This window comes from Tenrec ecaudatus, chromosome 1 (genome assembly GCF_050624435.1).
Source record: "Tenrec ecaudatus isolate mTenEca1 chromosome 1, mTenEca1.hap1, whole genome shotgun sequence".
Classification (NCBI taxonomy): domain Eukaryota; kingdom Metazoa; phylum Chordata; class Mammalia; order Afrosoricida; family Tenrecidae; genus Tenrec; species Tenrec ecaudatus.
In genome coordinates, this window is record NC_134530.1 from 220,590,502 (window position 1) to 220,607,163 (window position 16,662).

General features: G+C 42.0%; 1 protein-coding gene across 2 annotated transcripts in view; it reads right to left on the reverse strand.

Moving 5' to 3' along the window:
• KLHL12 (kelch like family member 12) overlaps positions 1 to 16,406 on the reverse strand; it is a 37,939-nt gene extending 21,533 nt beyond the window's left edge. Inside the window, exons 1-4 of one of the 2 annotated variants that reach the window (XM_075528995.1) lie at positions 16,248 to 16,406; positions 14,206 to 14,445; positions 7,893 to 8,046; positions 5,974 to 6,191 (exon numbers count right to left, since the gene is read on the reverse strand). In XM_075528995.1, coding sequence (XP_075385110.1) covers positions 5,974 to 6,191; positions 7,893 to 8,046; positions 14,206 to 14,445; positions 16,248 to 16,391 — 756 coding nt within the window. In that variant the 5' untranslated portion in view covers positions 16,392 to 16,406. Of the gene's footprint in view, positions 1 to 5,973; positions 6,192 to 7,892; positions 8,047 to 14,205; positions 14,446 to 15,545; positions 16,020 to 16,247 lie in introns of those variants that run through there. The other variant, XM_075528986.1, reaches the window with a different exon arrangement.
• Between the last annotated feature and the right edge of the window lie 256 nt (positions 16,407 to 16,662).

The window sequence follows — 16,662 nt, forward strand, 5'->3', positions numbered from 1 at the left end:
AAATTACTTTTCTAAACAAAGCATCCTTCCTACTTTTTTATTACATTTATGGCTTTTATTATGTTGAGAAATTTCCTTTCTATACCTATTTTTCTTTTCTTTTTTATTAAATACTTTTATTGGTGGGGCCTTATATCTCTTATCACAATCCATACATTTATCCAATATGTTAAGCACATTTGCACAAATGCTGCCATCATTTTCAAACCATTCTGTTCCCACTTGAGCTCCTGATATCAGCTTCCCATTTCTTCCCCCACCATCCTCCCTTATGAACCCTTGATAAGTTAGAGATTATTATTTTCACATTTTTCATTGTCCTCCATCACCTCTCACCCACTTTTCTGTTCATTCTCCTGAAAGGGGGTTCTAGGTTGATCCTTGTGATCAATTTCCCCTTTGTCCCCCTAACCTCCCCTAATCCTCCTGGTATCTCTACTCTCCTTGTTGGCCCTGAGGGTTTTATCTATCCTGGATTCCCTGTGTTGTGGGCTCTTGTCTGTAGCAGTGTGCATGTTCTGGTCTAATCGGCTTTGTAAGTCCTGATTTGAGTTCCTGATAGTGGGGGGAAGGAAGCACCAAAGAACTAGAGGAAAGTTGTGTTTCATTGGTGTTATGCTACACCCTGATTGGCTCATTTCTTCCCTGTGACCCCTCTGTAAGGGGATGTCCAATTGTCTAAAGATGGGAATTGGGTGTCTACTCCATGCCCCACTCCATCACCCCCCTCCCCGCCATTCACCTTGGGTATGATTTTGTTCTGGACCTTAGATGCCTGGGCTGGTGAATTTTTGAAGCCCCCTAGTACTGTATGCATTTACAGGCGTAGCAGCTGAGCATTAGTGGTTAGGTATCTTATCCAATGTTACACAGCCAAGACACAGAGCACACATTAATAATGTAACATACTGCGTCCCATTGTTTTACATAAGCAGCAGCTTTAGTTAGCACGTGGGACAGGTCTCTGCTCCTTTTTTATAGCAGGATTGTAGAGCAGGAAAAAGTGTCATTTACTGTTTTCCCCAGGGAAAAAGAGGCCCGTTTTGACAGATACTGGCAGGAGACCATACAAGAGTTCTTAGGGCTTCTCAATAAGGCAGTTCATTAAGGGTTCTCCCTGTTCCCTTTGACTTTGTTATACATTAGTCTGCAATGACTTCTGTTGGCCATCTCCTTATTGGCCAGTCAGAAACTAAGTGAGTACAGTGATCAGCTCAGCGTTTCGGGATAAGGAGAATATTGTGAAGCCGGGATGGCTGCCTCTTTAACTGGGAGCCTGGCTCTATCATAACTAGCTGCGGCTCCGCGGTTAACTTGTAAGCCTCACTTTCTTTCTCTGACAGAGTCAGACAGTTGTGAGAATTCGAAAAACAAACAAACGAAACTACAAAATACCCAAAATGGTGCCACTGGAGTGTAAGTTCCAGGTACAAGGATTTAAAAGTATGTTTTGATCATAATTTTAACTCCACCCTGGACATGTTTGGGCACATAGTAAGTACTCAATATATAATTGATAAATGAATTACCAGTAAGTGCCGAGTTAAGTGCTAGCTATTTTAAAATTATGGACAATGAACTTCAAGTCATAGTATACATTTTATTCACAGTATTTTTCAGTATGTGGGCTAATCAAGAAAAATCAAGGTATTCTTATGAATCACCAGTTTTCAAATGTAAAGACTGTGTACTCTGGCTGGGCCTGCGGTTCATGACAGACACAGTGGCCCAGATGGTGAGCTTAGACCAAGACCAGAAATAGAATACTTGACTCAGCACCATTTGAAAAAGCAGCTTCTCTGAGTTGATGTGAAACTGCTTCCCAAGCTAGAGGATACATTCCTTTCTAATTGGAAACAATGTCATCGACAGGCTCCAATAAATCTTCCCTCAGAAAAGCCACTAAGGAAGGGTGTAAAGAGAAATTTGGCTCAAATATGGCGAGATGAATGAGAATTTAGATATATATAAAATGTATTTCAGACCTGTTATCTACTAGTAATGGTGGTATTGTGTGCTAGGTGTTGGACTGCTAAGCACAGGTTAGCAGTTCAAACCTATCAGTCACATCATAGGAGAAAAATGAGTCTGTTTACTCTCATAAAGATTTTTAGTTTCCTAAGTCCAATATAAAGTTTCTATGAAATGGAATTGACTTGACAGCAGAGGGCTGGGTTTGGTTAAATCTACTAATAATATCTAGTTTCTGCAAAATAAATAATTTGATTTACAAGAGTATATTTATATGATAGGATTTCTTTAAATTCCTCCTCAAAGACAGCATATTAATCAAAGTTTTGCTGCTTTCCATTATATCCCTTGTCTAAATTGAGGAACACATATGCCTCTAGAAATTCACTAATTTATAATATTTTCTTTATTATTGAGGAGAGAGAAAAACAGCAAATTCCTAGTCTTAGAAAATCATATGTTCCCTAACGGGGAATTAAAACCCAACACTTGGCTCTACTAGGTAGCTCCTACAAACTACTAATTAACTAATTGGGGCGCTAGAGATCAAAAGCAAATGACAGGCCTATATTGGACTTCTCACTACATTTCTTAGTCTAATTTACAGTGTCCAAGGCAATAAAAATCCTGCCACACTAATGGTAGTATGATTCAGAAGGATTCGTACTTAAAAAAGAATTACCAAACAATTCAAGTTTTAACAAATTAAATCGCAAACACCAAATATGAAAATACGTAAACATAATAAAACTACCTGAAATGATGAAATAATGCATGGAAGCCTAGAATTACATGGGGTTTCAAAGTCAAACTTTTCAACATTTAAAAAAATAATAATCTGAAAATAAAGTTGTGAACATTTGAGAGCTATTGTGGTTGTTAGGTAAGTGCTGTTAAGTCCATTCCAACTTTTAGTGTCCTGGAATTCCCATTCTTTACAATTTTATCCATAGTCTGTTAAATACAAGTAGACATCTTTCTGTTTACTTGCTTTCTGCCAAGATTCATCTAATGTCAGCAACGATCTCTTCTTCCACCATCCACCCCTGAATCCAGCCTGACTTCCTGGCAGCTCCCTGTCACTGTACTGCTACAATTTTTGTTGGATGATCTTTAGCAAAATCTTACTTGCATGGGAAACTAATGCTAGTGCTCTATAATTTTCACATTCTGTTGGCCCCCTTCTTTGGAATGGGAACAAACGGCTCTTCTAGTCAGTTGACCAGTATGCCAAATATCTTGGCATAGACGAGTGTTTCTGTCGCTTATCAGCTTGCTGATGAAACATTTCAATTGGCATTCTGCCGATTCCTGGAGCCTTCTTCGTTTGCTAATGCACCCAGTGCAGCTTGGACTTCGTCCTTCTTGATCATATGCTACCACTTGAAATGGCTGACTGATGAACGGTTCTTTTTGGTTCAGTGACCCTGTGTGTTTCTTTCAATTTCTTTTGACGTTCTGGCACCACTCAATACTGTATATTCAAAATTTGAGAGAAACTAACCCCTTTTCAGTCATAGCTATCTGCACTCAGCTGTGTTTAGGCGATAGTTACTAAGCTGATGCCTGCCCATTAGCTAGAGGCACATCTAGATATCCATTAAGAGAACTTCAAAATAAAGCATTAATCATACACATGAAAGCAGTCGTCAAACCAGACCCAGTGCTTTTGCAGGGTGAAGCTCTGGCTGGCTGAGTCACTGTACGCTTGCTTGGGCACGGGTGGTTCCCCTCTGCTGGGGGAAGGGCTCCGCCTCTACTATCCAGTCGCATGCAGTCTTCCCACCCTCCTTCCACCCAGCCAGCACTTCCCAGCTGGCTCAGCTGACACAGATCCTCTCCCTTTTGATCCCCTTCCAGGGGTTTACTTTGCTTTCTTCTCATACCTCCTTACCTAGCGCAGCCGTCGCCATGACCCTCAGCAGAATCTATTATAATGTTTTACTTACATGAGGAGGCTTCCTAAAGTTTGTGGGAAAATTCCATGATCCTTTCATCAATTTTTCCACGAGCTTTGGAAGCACCCTCATCTGTCTGTCTCTACTGCTACAGCGTGAACTCTTGAAACAAGCCATCTTACTCATTTTAAAATCCATCTCCTTCCATTCTCATTTCCCCCTGCTTATTCCACATTTGTAAAAAGTGCTCCTTAACCACTGGGATCAAATGTTTCATGATGAAAGTGGCTATGCCTTCCCTGTAAATAAACAATTTGGCATTCAACTTCAGCAGAGTTAGTGAAACTTTTGGAACCAATATGGACCCTTGATTAAGAAGCCCCGCTAGAAGTTATAGTTAAAATTTAACATCTTATTTGTTCTCCCTTTTACCCATTTTAAATTTGTTCTAGTTTTTATAACTTTCTACTTTTTGACTGTTTTCTCTTTTATTTTGTTATTTTTTAATGTTTTGGCTTTTTAATACTATTTTACTTATCCTCAAGTATGAAATATGGCTGTATGATTATGTTTACAGACACACCAATATACAAAACAGTTGATAATGAAGCATATGTACATTTCATAAAGAACACATCAACATCACACTGATTGGTTATGTGCAGACAGCAGAGTGGGGGGATCAGTAGCAATCATTTGAATTTTGGGGATGGAGCAGCACCCTCTAAGAGGAACCACATCAATTAGCAAGTTATCCATAATGTAAAACAGCATGAACACATAGAAAAAGTTGGTCATACTGACTTTACTATTGCTAAGCCATTGTATTTTCCTCAAACTCAATGCAAAGAAAACATAATACGAAAAAACCTAAAAAGGGTCTGCTTCCTTTTGCATATTCAACAAAAGGGAGCACTTAGGGCTTCACGTGGCTCACCATTTCACTTCGATTCTGATTCAGTGAAGAGACTCGCCTGTGCACTTGGTGATAGAACTGAACTCCATGGGAACGGTGGCAGACAGAACCATTTTTTATGGTGTTCCCAGATCTCACAAAATAATACCTACCGTAAACAAGGAAATATACAATCAATCTGTCCAGAAATTATATGTATAGGCGCTTTCTTTTGGTAGCAGGTAAGAAAGAGGGCCCTTTCTTGGATATGCAGATACAAGTATCCTTGGGGTCTAGAGATGTGTCTGTATAATGAGACAGGGGAGACGTCCAGACCGCGATCTGCTTAAGAAACCCCCACACTTGCCTCGATGCTTCAAATCATGGAAGATGGTCCTGTTCTGGGCTGACAATTAGTCCTTTATTGGCACTGCTGCTTGCTGTGAAACTCACCGCCCAAGGAAAGCGATTAACTCGAACCACCTGGTAGGGGTTATAGTAACAGATGATACTTGTTGTGCCTTGGTCTGTTGCGAGAGCAAAAGCAGGGAGAAGACAGGCCTCAGAGCGTGCTCTGACCACGTTAATAACGGCTACCCCATCTTGATCAGACACGACAGCATGGCGTCCTTCAACTTGGTAAATTGTTTTACAGCAATCTTTTTAGGTCGTCCGCCATAGTGAACCCCACTCCACTCCTGGGTTTTCACCCCCGGGGACACTCTGCTGCCACTTCAGGGGCAGCCTCAGACACGCTTCCCCTGCAAAGCAGCCACCACATGACTTAGAACCTCATTGGCTCTTCAGGAAGCACTTCCACATGCCCCGAGTGCCCCGAGTGATGGTTTGGGGGTATGTTTTTCTTTACATGAACTTCTGGAGAGGTAAATCTATAGAGACAGTGAGTGGATGAATAGTTTCTTAGAGTCACGGCAAGAGTGGTTTCGGGAAATGGGGAGTTAATAATAATGAGTACAAGAATAAAGAAAAACGTTTAAATTGATTACAGTGAGGATTGAACAATCTCTTAAATATGTTTAAACCATGAACTGCTTTAAATCACTTGCATGGTATGTGAATTATATGCCAATAAAAATGGTAAGGTTAGAAAGATAAAGGAAAGAAGAAGCCCTGCTAGAGATGTAGCAACTGCACCCGGGGCTTTTCAAAGTTGTTAATGGCCCTTCAGTTGAAAAGCCCAATCTGTACCTGAATTTCATCACACTTGATTAGCTTTTCCACTTCTCCTTGACTCAGAAGAATGAATTCTTCGTGCTGCACCACTTCCGGGAAGTGCTTCTGGCTGAAGAGCTCAGCAGCTTGCATCAGGTCAACACAGTTGTGCGTTTCGGCAAAATCCCTGATGCCCAGGCAGTTCGAAGGGTCCAACTGACTTTCTAAGAACTCACAACAGGCTTGCTTCACACCTAGGACAAACACACATAGCGACTACTTCAGGATGCATGTCAGGTATTGAACTGGTCCATAGTCTCAGATCCCAGCATTTTCCCGACACTTGTATCATATCAAAGGAAGCCTGCCTGAACACCTGTGAACCAGGGTAGAAATCTTATGCTTAAGGAATTCAAATCCTTTTCCTGTTTTATTTGCTGCATGATCTTTAGCAAGGCCTGTACGTTTGGCCTTTGCTTTCTGTATAAAATGACTACAGCAAGACCTATTGCTCTTTCAAGGACACCAGCACAGTTAATAGAGAGCCTTCGTGCCACTGGCAATCACAGGGCCCGTGCTGGAAACCAGTGGGTGCTCTGGAGAAAGATGGCGGTATGCCTCCATCAAGATGACAGTCTGGGAACCCTATGGGCAAGTCCACTCTGTCCTTCAAGGCCACTAAGAGTTGGAATCAACTTGACAATTATGGATTTGGCTGTGTGCACAACTAAGCAAAACAGCCTATTCCCTCCTGGGAATCAAGCTTAAAAACCCAATTACTAATTCAGCATAAAGTACCTAATCTTACTCTATGTGGAAAATTGACCTAAGACTTTAGTAAAGGAAAAAAGAAGGTACTAATCATCTCATGTTTCTCTAATAGAAAATTTTAGGGTATAAACAATTTCCTAAATGTACATGAATACAAATGTATACAACTTTCCTCTAGTTCTTTAATGCTTCCTCCCCCCACTATCATGAACCCAAATCTGGCTAGACCAGAGACTATACACTGGTACAGATCAGAGCTGGAAACACAGGGAATCCAGGACAGATAAACCCCTCAGGACCAATATTGAGAGTAGCGATACCAGGAGAATAAGGGGAAGGTGTGGGAGTACGGGGGGAATCAATCACAATGATCTATATATAGCCCCTCCCTGAAGGATGGACAAAAAAGAGTGGCTGAAGAGAGACATCGGACAGTGTAAGACATAAAAAAATAATAATACAGCACTTTATAAATTATCAAGGGTTCCTGAGGAAGGGAGGGAGAGAGGGAGGGGGAAAATGAGGACCTGATACCAAGGGCTCAAGTAGAAATAAAAATGTTTTGAGAGTGATGATGGCAACAAATGTACATGTACTTGACACAATGAATATATGTATGGATTGTGATGAGTTGTACGAGCCCTCAATACAATGATTGAAAGAGAGGGAGAGGGGGGACTGGAGACTGGAGGTGGGGACCATCTCTAAACCTATGAAAACTGTTATGTCAATGTGAATATTTTTGTAGAGATGACTTACATGTTTCAAGTTTTAAGCAATCTAAGTGAGTTTACCATGAACAGTATACCTATAGCTTGCTTATCTCCCCCATCTACCTAGTTTCCATCCATGTCGCTAGTTACCGGCTTCTTTTGTTTCCTTCCAGGGCTATAGTTTGTGTGTGTTGTCTAATGAAACATATATATGTATATGAGAAAATGCACACATTAGCTTCAACTCCATTAGAAGAAACAAGCATACACAGGAAGTATAAATGCCTTCTTGTAAAGATCCAAATATTCAAATTTAGAGAGGTTTCCTTACTTTGCTGCACATCTGATCTTCAGGGGAAGTGTGCGTACCCAGGTCTGTCTCCATAATTTTCATGGTTAAGTTTACATTATTAATGTTAAAGACTTGCAGGGCAATTTGGCAGGAACAATAACGACTTGTGATGTCTGTACCTTTCAGTTGAAGCAGACAGGCTGCAGGGAGCAGCTCTTGCACATTCTCCACTGTTACGTGCACTGTTTCCGTGTACACAAAGTCCAGCAGAATTTCCATGGTAGAAGCCGTTAAACCTTGGATATCAACATAAGGTTTCCCCTTCTCAGAAAGCTGAAAATTCAAATGATATAAAATAACTGGAATGTGATTTCAAATGATAAAGGTCAAATCTCATATCTAAGAGTTTGAAGACATATTATTAGTTAAATGTCTTTTAAAAATTATGGTCTTAAAGCCTTAACCCAAGAACAAGCAGTTCTGATGCTGTGGCCCTGCTTGATACTCTCATGAAGGGATCGCAGAAGAGATGGCTGCCACAACAAAGTAGGGCGAAGAAATCAGATGGTGTCTAGGTAGCAGAAAGAATAGCACCTGGGGAGGGGGAGGGGGATGAGGAGCTGATGCCAGGGGCTTAAGTGGAGAGCAAATGTTTTGAGAATGATGAGGGCAATGAATATACAAATGTGCTTTACACAATGGATGGATGTATGGATTGTGATAAGAGTTGTATGAGCCCCTAATAAAATGATTAAAAAAAGAAAGACTAGCATCGGAGGGTGGGGGTGGGGGTGGCAGGCTACAGGCTTGTCTTAAAACAAGCAGGCATCTAACTGGGTGCCAGCTAATCCTATAGAGAAGCAGCAGCACAGCAACCCGAGTGATCCGCGGATTATAAGTATGTAATTCAAGATCAGAGGAAAGAATTGAATTTGAGCTTAGATTCTGCTCACCAGGTTTGCAGAAAGCTATGGAAAATAACCAAGCCCCAAAGCCAGATGGGCAGTCTCCGTAGGGATGACGTCTCCATCAAATTCTCATGGACCACAACCAGGGATATGAAGAGCTTGCCCGCAGATCGAGCGCATCAGAAAGTGAACTGATATGTAAACAGGTTAAAATTTGCCATCTTGGTGTTTGTTTTCCCTCACCTTATTTTAATTTGTTCTAGCTTTTAGTATTTTCTGCTTGTTTTTGGATTGAGGTTTTACTGTTCTGTTATTGGTGGGGGGGGGAGGTTTAGTCTGATTTTCTTTATATAAAATCTAGAGTAGTAACTGGATTAACAATTTTTTAGGGTTATGGCAGGGTAGGTTAGGGAGAAATGGGGAACCGATAATCATAAGTATAAAAATGTTTTAAGGGGAACCGATTATAAGGATTTACATATAACTTCCTCCCTGGGGGACGGACAACAGGAAAGTGGGTGAAGGGAGACACCGGACAGTGTAAGAAATGACAAAATAATAATAATTTATAAATTATCAAGGGTTCATAAGGGAGGGGGTTGGGAGGGAGAGAAAGAATGAGGAGCTGATACCAAGTGCTTAAGTAGAAAGCAAATGTTTTGAGAATGATGATGGCAACAAATGTACAAAAGTGCTTCACACAATGGATGTTTGTATGGATTGTGATACAAGTTGTATGAGCCCCCAATAAAATTATTTAAAAAAAAGAAAAATTCAGAAGAGAAAAAGGTAGCAGGTTAGCAAATGAGCCTTAAGGTACTCCTGAACCACCACGATTCCTTTCACCATAGATGAACATATATTTTATAGCAATTTCTATTGCAGTTTTAAATTGATATATTAAAAATTAATGAGAAAAAAAGAAATGTTTTAAAATGGATTGTGGTGATGAATGCACAACTTTTTCATATATTCAAACCATCAAATTGTATGGCACATGAATTACATGCCAATAAAACTGCCAAAATAAATAAATAAAAGTTTTAAAAAACAAAATTATGATCAATTTCATTTGATTTGCATAAAGCATACATGGCATATATTTGCATTATTTTGTGATTATCTAGCTTTTTAAATTATGGGGAGGTAGTCTTAAATTGGGGTGTGCAGAGGAATGGTGTTAGAACCTTCTTGAAATACCAATTTTTCTCATAAGTTAAAAAATGGCTATGTATATGTATGGACTGTGATAAGAATTGTATGAGCCCCTAATAAATTGTTTACAAATAAAATAAAATAACTAAAAAAATGGCTTTCATATCAAAATAAACATAGATGTACTATAGAAATCCCATGAATTCACAACTAAAAACTAAGGTTCATCAATATTTAAGAAAAACAAAAGAAATTTCATGCTTGTACACTGCTCCTTGACAGTGAGGATGGTGAGGCTTCATCTCCTGTACTTTGCACACATTACTAGCAGGTCGAGACCACTCCCTGGAGAAGGCCAGCATGCTTGGTAAAGGAGAGGGGGTCCCAATCGCAAGGATGGACATAGAGCACCCTCCCAGGGGGATGGATAACAGGAAAGTGGGTGAAGGGAGACAGTGGTCGGTGTAAGACATAAAACAATAATTTATAAATTATCAAGGATTCATGAGGGAGGGAGGATGGGGAAGCGGGGAAACTGAGCTGATGCCAAGGGCTCGAGTAGAAAGAAAGTGTTTTGAAAATGATGACAGCATCTGTACAAATGTGCTTGACACACTGGATGGATGTAAGGACTGTGGTAAGAGCTGTACGAGCCCCCAGTACAATGATTTTAAGAGTGAGGGGCAGCGATAGGAAGACCTTCAACAAGACGGATGGACACAGCAGCTGCAACAATGGGCTCCAGCATCATACACGGCGATGGTGGTGCAGGACTGAACAGTGTTTTGTTATGTTGTCCATATGGTTGCTCTGAGTGGGGCCCACTTGACCGTACCTAACAACAGGTGCACCCTGTGACCCCCCAGGAGGGCCCCGGCCCCCCCACCTGTCCTTAGACTATGCTTGGTAATAAAGAAGGCATATCCAGGGCAGTTTAAGGAGCCTTCTGATCCACTATCCAAACATAAGTGATTAGGAACTACAGGTGATATAGTTAGCCTAGAGTATCTCCTTACAGTTAAAAGTATTGACAAGGTCAGATAAACATCGTTTAGCTCAGGGAGAAAATCTTCAATTTTATAAGATAGTAAACTATTTGCAAACTGATTATCTTAAGAAAATGTTACTAGATCTTAACCTAGTCTAGAAATTCTTTTTTTTTTGACAATTGGACATCCTCTTTTATTTAAAAAATATCTTTTTACTGGCACTCATACAACTCTTATCACAATCCATACATACATCAATTGAGTAAAGTTCCCAGAAATTCTTATGCTCACAAAATTCCATTGCATTTCCATTATAAAATGCCTTTATTACCTTTGATTCTTCCAATTAGCACAGAGTAATAGTTAAAAAAAATTCTCTACCAAAGCCAAGAATAAAACCAATCCCTAATATTGGAAAAAGCCACTAGTATATTAATTTTGGAGAAATAAAATCAGATTATTATGAAATATAGTCGTTACTAATGATCTTAGACTCAAGTATACGGGTGCACTTAAGTTGTATTTCCACCAACAAAACTGTTCGCATATGGAAATGTTTTTATTATGCAATAATTTTAAGTAATTATATCATTTCATGTTTATATTTTCCAGAATGTTTATTATTTATTATTTCATTTGATTATCATAATAACTTCAAAGTTTATAACTCGACCAAGGTCACGTACCTAAAATTAACTAATCAGCGATAAGAGATAAAACCCAAGTTTTTTCCCTTCCAGCATGTGATCTGTTAAATGGGCCTCACGTGAAGAGCATATCAGAGCTGAGCTAGAACTCTCAAAAAGCTGAGTACATCGCAGTATTTCAGTGATCAGATGGGTGTGGTTGGGGGTTCATACAGAACTGCTACGATCACAGAACCTACAGTCCAGGTCTCTGGATCCACTCCTTTAAATCAACAATGAAAACAGAATCATTTGGCATCTTTTTGCCTGATGTCACTTTTAAAGGAAGACTAGACAATCATTACTGACGAGAAACGAGAAGTCTCTGACATAACTCTCATTGTTAAGTGTGTAGAACAGAGGGGGAAGCAGACTAATTTTCTTCAAGCTGACAGGAGGCGCCATATATTAGCAGTCAGTCGTCCTAGCACACTGGGACCTCATGCTAAGCAGGTGCTGACACACTTTCCTTCCCAGTTAAACGCCAACTGCTTTGATACGCTCGGGCAGATCATCATGAAGGCTGTATAGGACATAGATCTGTAACACCACATTACACACCACCATTTAGAAATTTGCCTGGATTAACTAGAAGGACTTGTTAGGTTCCTATGGTTTTCCTAACAGCCACGTGACAAGAGCATTGGCTCATAGCACCATCAATTATTCTGGTTTTTAATTCAGTAGTTAAAAATTATTTGAGCATTAGCATAAAAATTAGGATTATATCTTACCTCTACCATTCATAAGCCATACAGCATTATTCCTTCATTTAATCACCTGCCAGAGTGTGGCCCGCAGTAGGAACTTATTATCACTATGATACCACCTCTCCTATTCAGATCCAGCAGCAACATCTTCATTAAGGTAAGGAGATTAACTAAATACTGATATGCAATAAGATTTCTTAAAAAGTGTTATTATGATGAAACATTTTGGGCATTCATAATGATATAATAAACATTGGTACACTATGCACTCAGCTTAAAAAAATCAAGATAACTTATTTAGCCCTATTGTCCTTTTATTTATTTTTTTTAAAAATCATTTTATTGGGAGCTCATACAACTCTTATCACAATCCATCCATCCATCCATTGTGTCAAGCACATTTGTACATTCATTGCCCTCATCATTCTCAAAACATTTGCTTTCCACTTAAGCCCTTGGCATCAGCTCATTTTCCCCCCTCCCTTCCTGCTCCTCCCTCCCTCATGAACCCTTGATAATTTATAAATTATTATTTTATCCTATCTTACACTGTCTGACGTCTCTCTTCACCCACTCTTCTGTTGTCCAGGCAATTGTTAAAGTCTTTCTTAGTCCTTTGTGAACATTATCGTTTTCCTTGTCAAGCCAACCTTTTCCCAGTTCTTTCATGTGAACTGCTTATACTCCACCCACAGTTTCTTTTCCAAGCTCGACTCCATAGACTGGACCACTTGTTCCCCTCACTGGGCATCACTCTGCATCTGTGTTGACAGAATGAATACAGATTTCCTTCACAGCGGTAGGAGGAATGCGATGTGAACTGAATCCCATTCCTCCTCTTTCCATCCCTTCTCTCTACCTGAGTCATGTTCAAGTTTAGAAGGAGAAAAATAAGCACAGAACTTTCAAAGAAATAAAGTAAAACCCAATAGTCGATCTGAGCTTTTTTCCTATATGCTAGACACTGTCTTAATGACTGATCATGGAATTTGTAGATTCTATGTTATTGTGCATAATTACGATTACCTCGTTTAGAGAAATCAGCTCACAGTCAGGTGAAGTGGCGGATCTTTTCCACACTCTCTTATTTACTGCCACACTATAGAAATTCATGGTCATATCAACAAAACCCCATGGCCATCAAGTCAATTCTGGCGTATAGTGATACCACAGGGCAAGTGAGAGCAGCCCCTGAGTCTGTGAAGCTGTCTTTTTTCCGCAAACCACTTTAATAGCAACTAATGCAGACATCCTACCATTCCATCGTTAAATCACATCAAGCAGTGTGTATAAATGCTACCAAAATCAGTTTCAGGACATTTTCTTTCTTCTTGAACTTCTTGATATCAGTTCTTCCTTAACCTACCCCCCCCCAAAAAAAACCCTTTATTCTAGCTGTTGTCTCTATAGATTGCCCCATCCTGGGTTTCACAAACTGCAAAACACAGAAAAACAAAACACACAACAAAGAGTCAAGAAGGCAACCAACAACGACAAGATACACAGAGATAAACCCCAATTATGAAAAACAAAACAAAAAGCCACAGAAAATACTGAAAACCAGGTGAAGCCCAAAGTGTATCAGAAGGGAGATGAAGCGACAGGTTTCAATCATTCAAGTCAGATCTATCGTTTTAATCTACGATAGTCTTCTCTCCAATACTCCGTCTGATAACCAGGTTATTCCCATCCCTCAATTATGGTTAGAGAAACATCATTGGCGGCTTATTCCCTGTGTCGTTCCTGCACATGTATGTTGGGCTTCCGCTGTCTTCCATAGCCTTCTGCACACCAAAATCTCACAGTCGTAAGCTCTGATTCTATTCCCTGCTTCGGCTTTGGATTATGATGGCAGTAACTTTTTACAGGCGCAGAGAGCTTCATCTTCCACCCACCGAGAGGCTGGTGGGTTTGAACCATCAGCTTGCCCCCAGCAGTTCACCGTGTAACCCACTGTGCCACCTGAGTCCTATTCTAGTCAACTTCCTTTCATTGAGCAGAGAAGCAGCTGCACGGGAGCTGTCCGAGTCTCGTCCCCACTTACCTCACTAGTGAACATGGCACAAAAGTAATCGCTACAGGCAGCCAGCACAATGCGGTGGGCAGGGAAGTCCTTTTGCTCCACTCTCAATGTCACATCGCAGAGGGTATTGCTCTTGCGGAGGGAGTTCATTGAGTTGAGGATGGATTTAGCATGAGTGTTTGTCATTATGTCTTTGGGGGCCATAATGTCTCCCAGTAAGCAATATGGAGAAAGGAAAAAGGGAGTCGTTGGATCCTGAAACTGAAAGGGGGAAAATAAAGCGATGTGAAAAACAAGAGGAAATAGTACACAAGTAACTTTACAATTTAAGGAACCTAACCTTAAGGAACTAAGAGTTTCCTCAAACCCAAGTGTCCGGAAGCAGAGAACATAGTTCCTCCTGGTATCGGCATCCCTGCCACACAGAATGACAACTCTCCTAAGTAAGTGACCTCGTCTTTCTCCGAATGCCAGTGTCACTGAGTGTCCCTCCCACCCGACTTTTATTGCGATCAATACAAAATTACACTGTTTGAGGAGAAAGACGTTATACATGTCCTGCAGTTCTTTACAAGTTTGCTCTCTCAAACGGTAAGATTCCTTCAAGGTGAGAAACATGACTATCTAATATCCATAGGTTGCTAAGGATTCAGAGGTGAGGGGGCGAGGGATCTTGTTTTATTAAATATGTCTTTTAAAAAATGTCTTTCTATCCTCACAAGGGCACAATAAATGTTAATCGAATATAAGAAAAATTGTGTGCTCAACTTACATCAAGAAAAGCCAGAGGAAATGAACTTTTTTCTACAGCGTACATAAAAAATTACTTATATGATCTTCAAATCTACCTGGATTTCTTCTTATAATGAAACTCCAAATGAGAATCCAGCGTCTACACTGAGTGAAACACATCAAGCTCCCTATAGACTTTCACTTGATTAAGCACCTGAAGCTCCTGGACAGAAGGGGCTTCCCACTCCAAGTTATGAGCCAATGTCTATCACCATTAAAAGATGGATATTTGTAGGTATTTTCCTACACTCAGAGTCTCACTAGAATTATCAACCTATGAGAGAACTCCACTTACTTTACAGTCAAAGCTAGTCACCTGCAGAGTCTACCTGCATACATCAGTAAAATAAATTCACTAACATATTACTCACTGGAAAAAAAACAACTTTCGTAGCACTTTCATTGTTAACAGGTTTTAACTCACACTTTTCTTCTAACGCAATGTCTGGGGAATGAAATGAGGTGAGTGTTTATCCGATTTGGAAGCCAAAACTTTCTGATAAAAATATATTGATATATGCATCATATCAAGCTGTTGTCTTGTGGACTCCACTACTCACGACCATTACCTTTGAACAGCAAAATGAGCTCCTCGCTCCTCCCTAAGTCCTCATCGTTTTTAGCCAGCATGCTTGCTCCTCAGTGAGTACGCTAGCCGCAAGACCCGTTTTACAGCAAAGGAGGAGGGGAGTCCAAACCTAGGTGACGCTTTTCCAGAGGCGGTTCACGAAGTCACCTCTAACTTCAACCCGGGGGGGGAAGGAGGGGGGCCTCGGGAAGGGCAGAACAAATGCGCGTTTACACCGCAGACTTTCTTGGGGAGGCCTATTGTTTCCGTGTCAAAATGACACGAATCCTAACGCAGCGTGGCCTTCCCCCGCGGGCCCTCCCGGCAGGTGCCATCGGCCACCCCGCTCCGGCGGCCTATTCTAGAACTTCCATTCTCAGCGGCTCAACAGAGGGGGGTTCCACCGTGGGAAATCGGGCGGGCAGGGCCGAAGGTTCTGCGCACGCGGTGGAAAGGAGGTGCCCTTCCCCCGACAGGCGCGGCGGTCACCGGGCCGGCCCGGCCGGGGGTGGGGTGGGGGGGGAGGGGAAGGACAGGGGCGGGGTCGTTCGGGGCGGCGCAGGGCCGAGGGCGCCCGCTGCCCCAGGCCCCTGGTCCAGCTCCTCTGCGGCCACCTCCGCCCTTGGGCCGCGGCGCGGCGGGGGCGGGCGCCCAGGGCGAGGAAGGGCAGGCCAGGTGACGGCCGGCACCTGCGGCAACTCACCTGGCTCCCGGGCCCGTCCCCCGGGGGCGGCCGGGTGGGGCGCGGGAGCCGAGCCGCCGCCGCCGCCCCGACCCACAGGCTCCGGGGCCGGCCCCTCGGTGGTCGCGGCTCTCGTTGCCGCGGCCGCGCGACGTGATGACGCATCGCGAAGGGCTCGCTCACCTCCACGCCCCGGCTCTGCGTCACGTGAGCAGCCGTGTCACGTGGCCCGCGTCGACTCTCCGGCCCGGCCCGGGTCCCCGTAGGGGCGCCTCGTCTCCCCTGGGCTCCCCAAGTGGGGCCGACGGGAAGGACCCCAAGGATTTGCTTGCAAGGATCCTATTTACCTGCCAGGTATTCTGCAGCGTCACACGGAGAAAACCCGCCAGCGTCCACTGTCTTCAAGGCCATTGCCCACGACGGCTGTGAGTGCAGC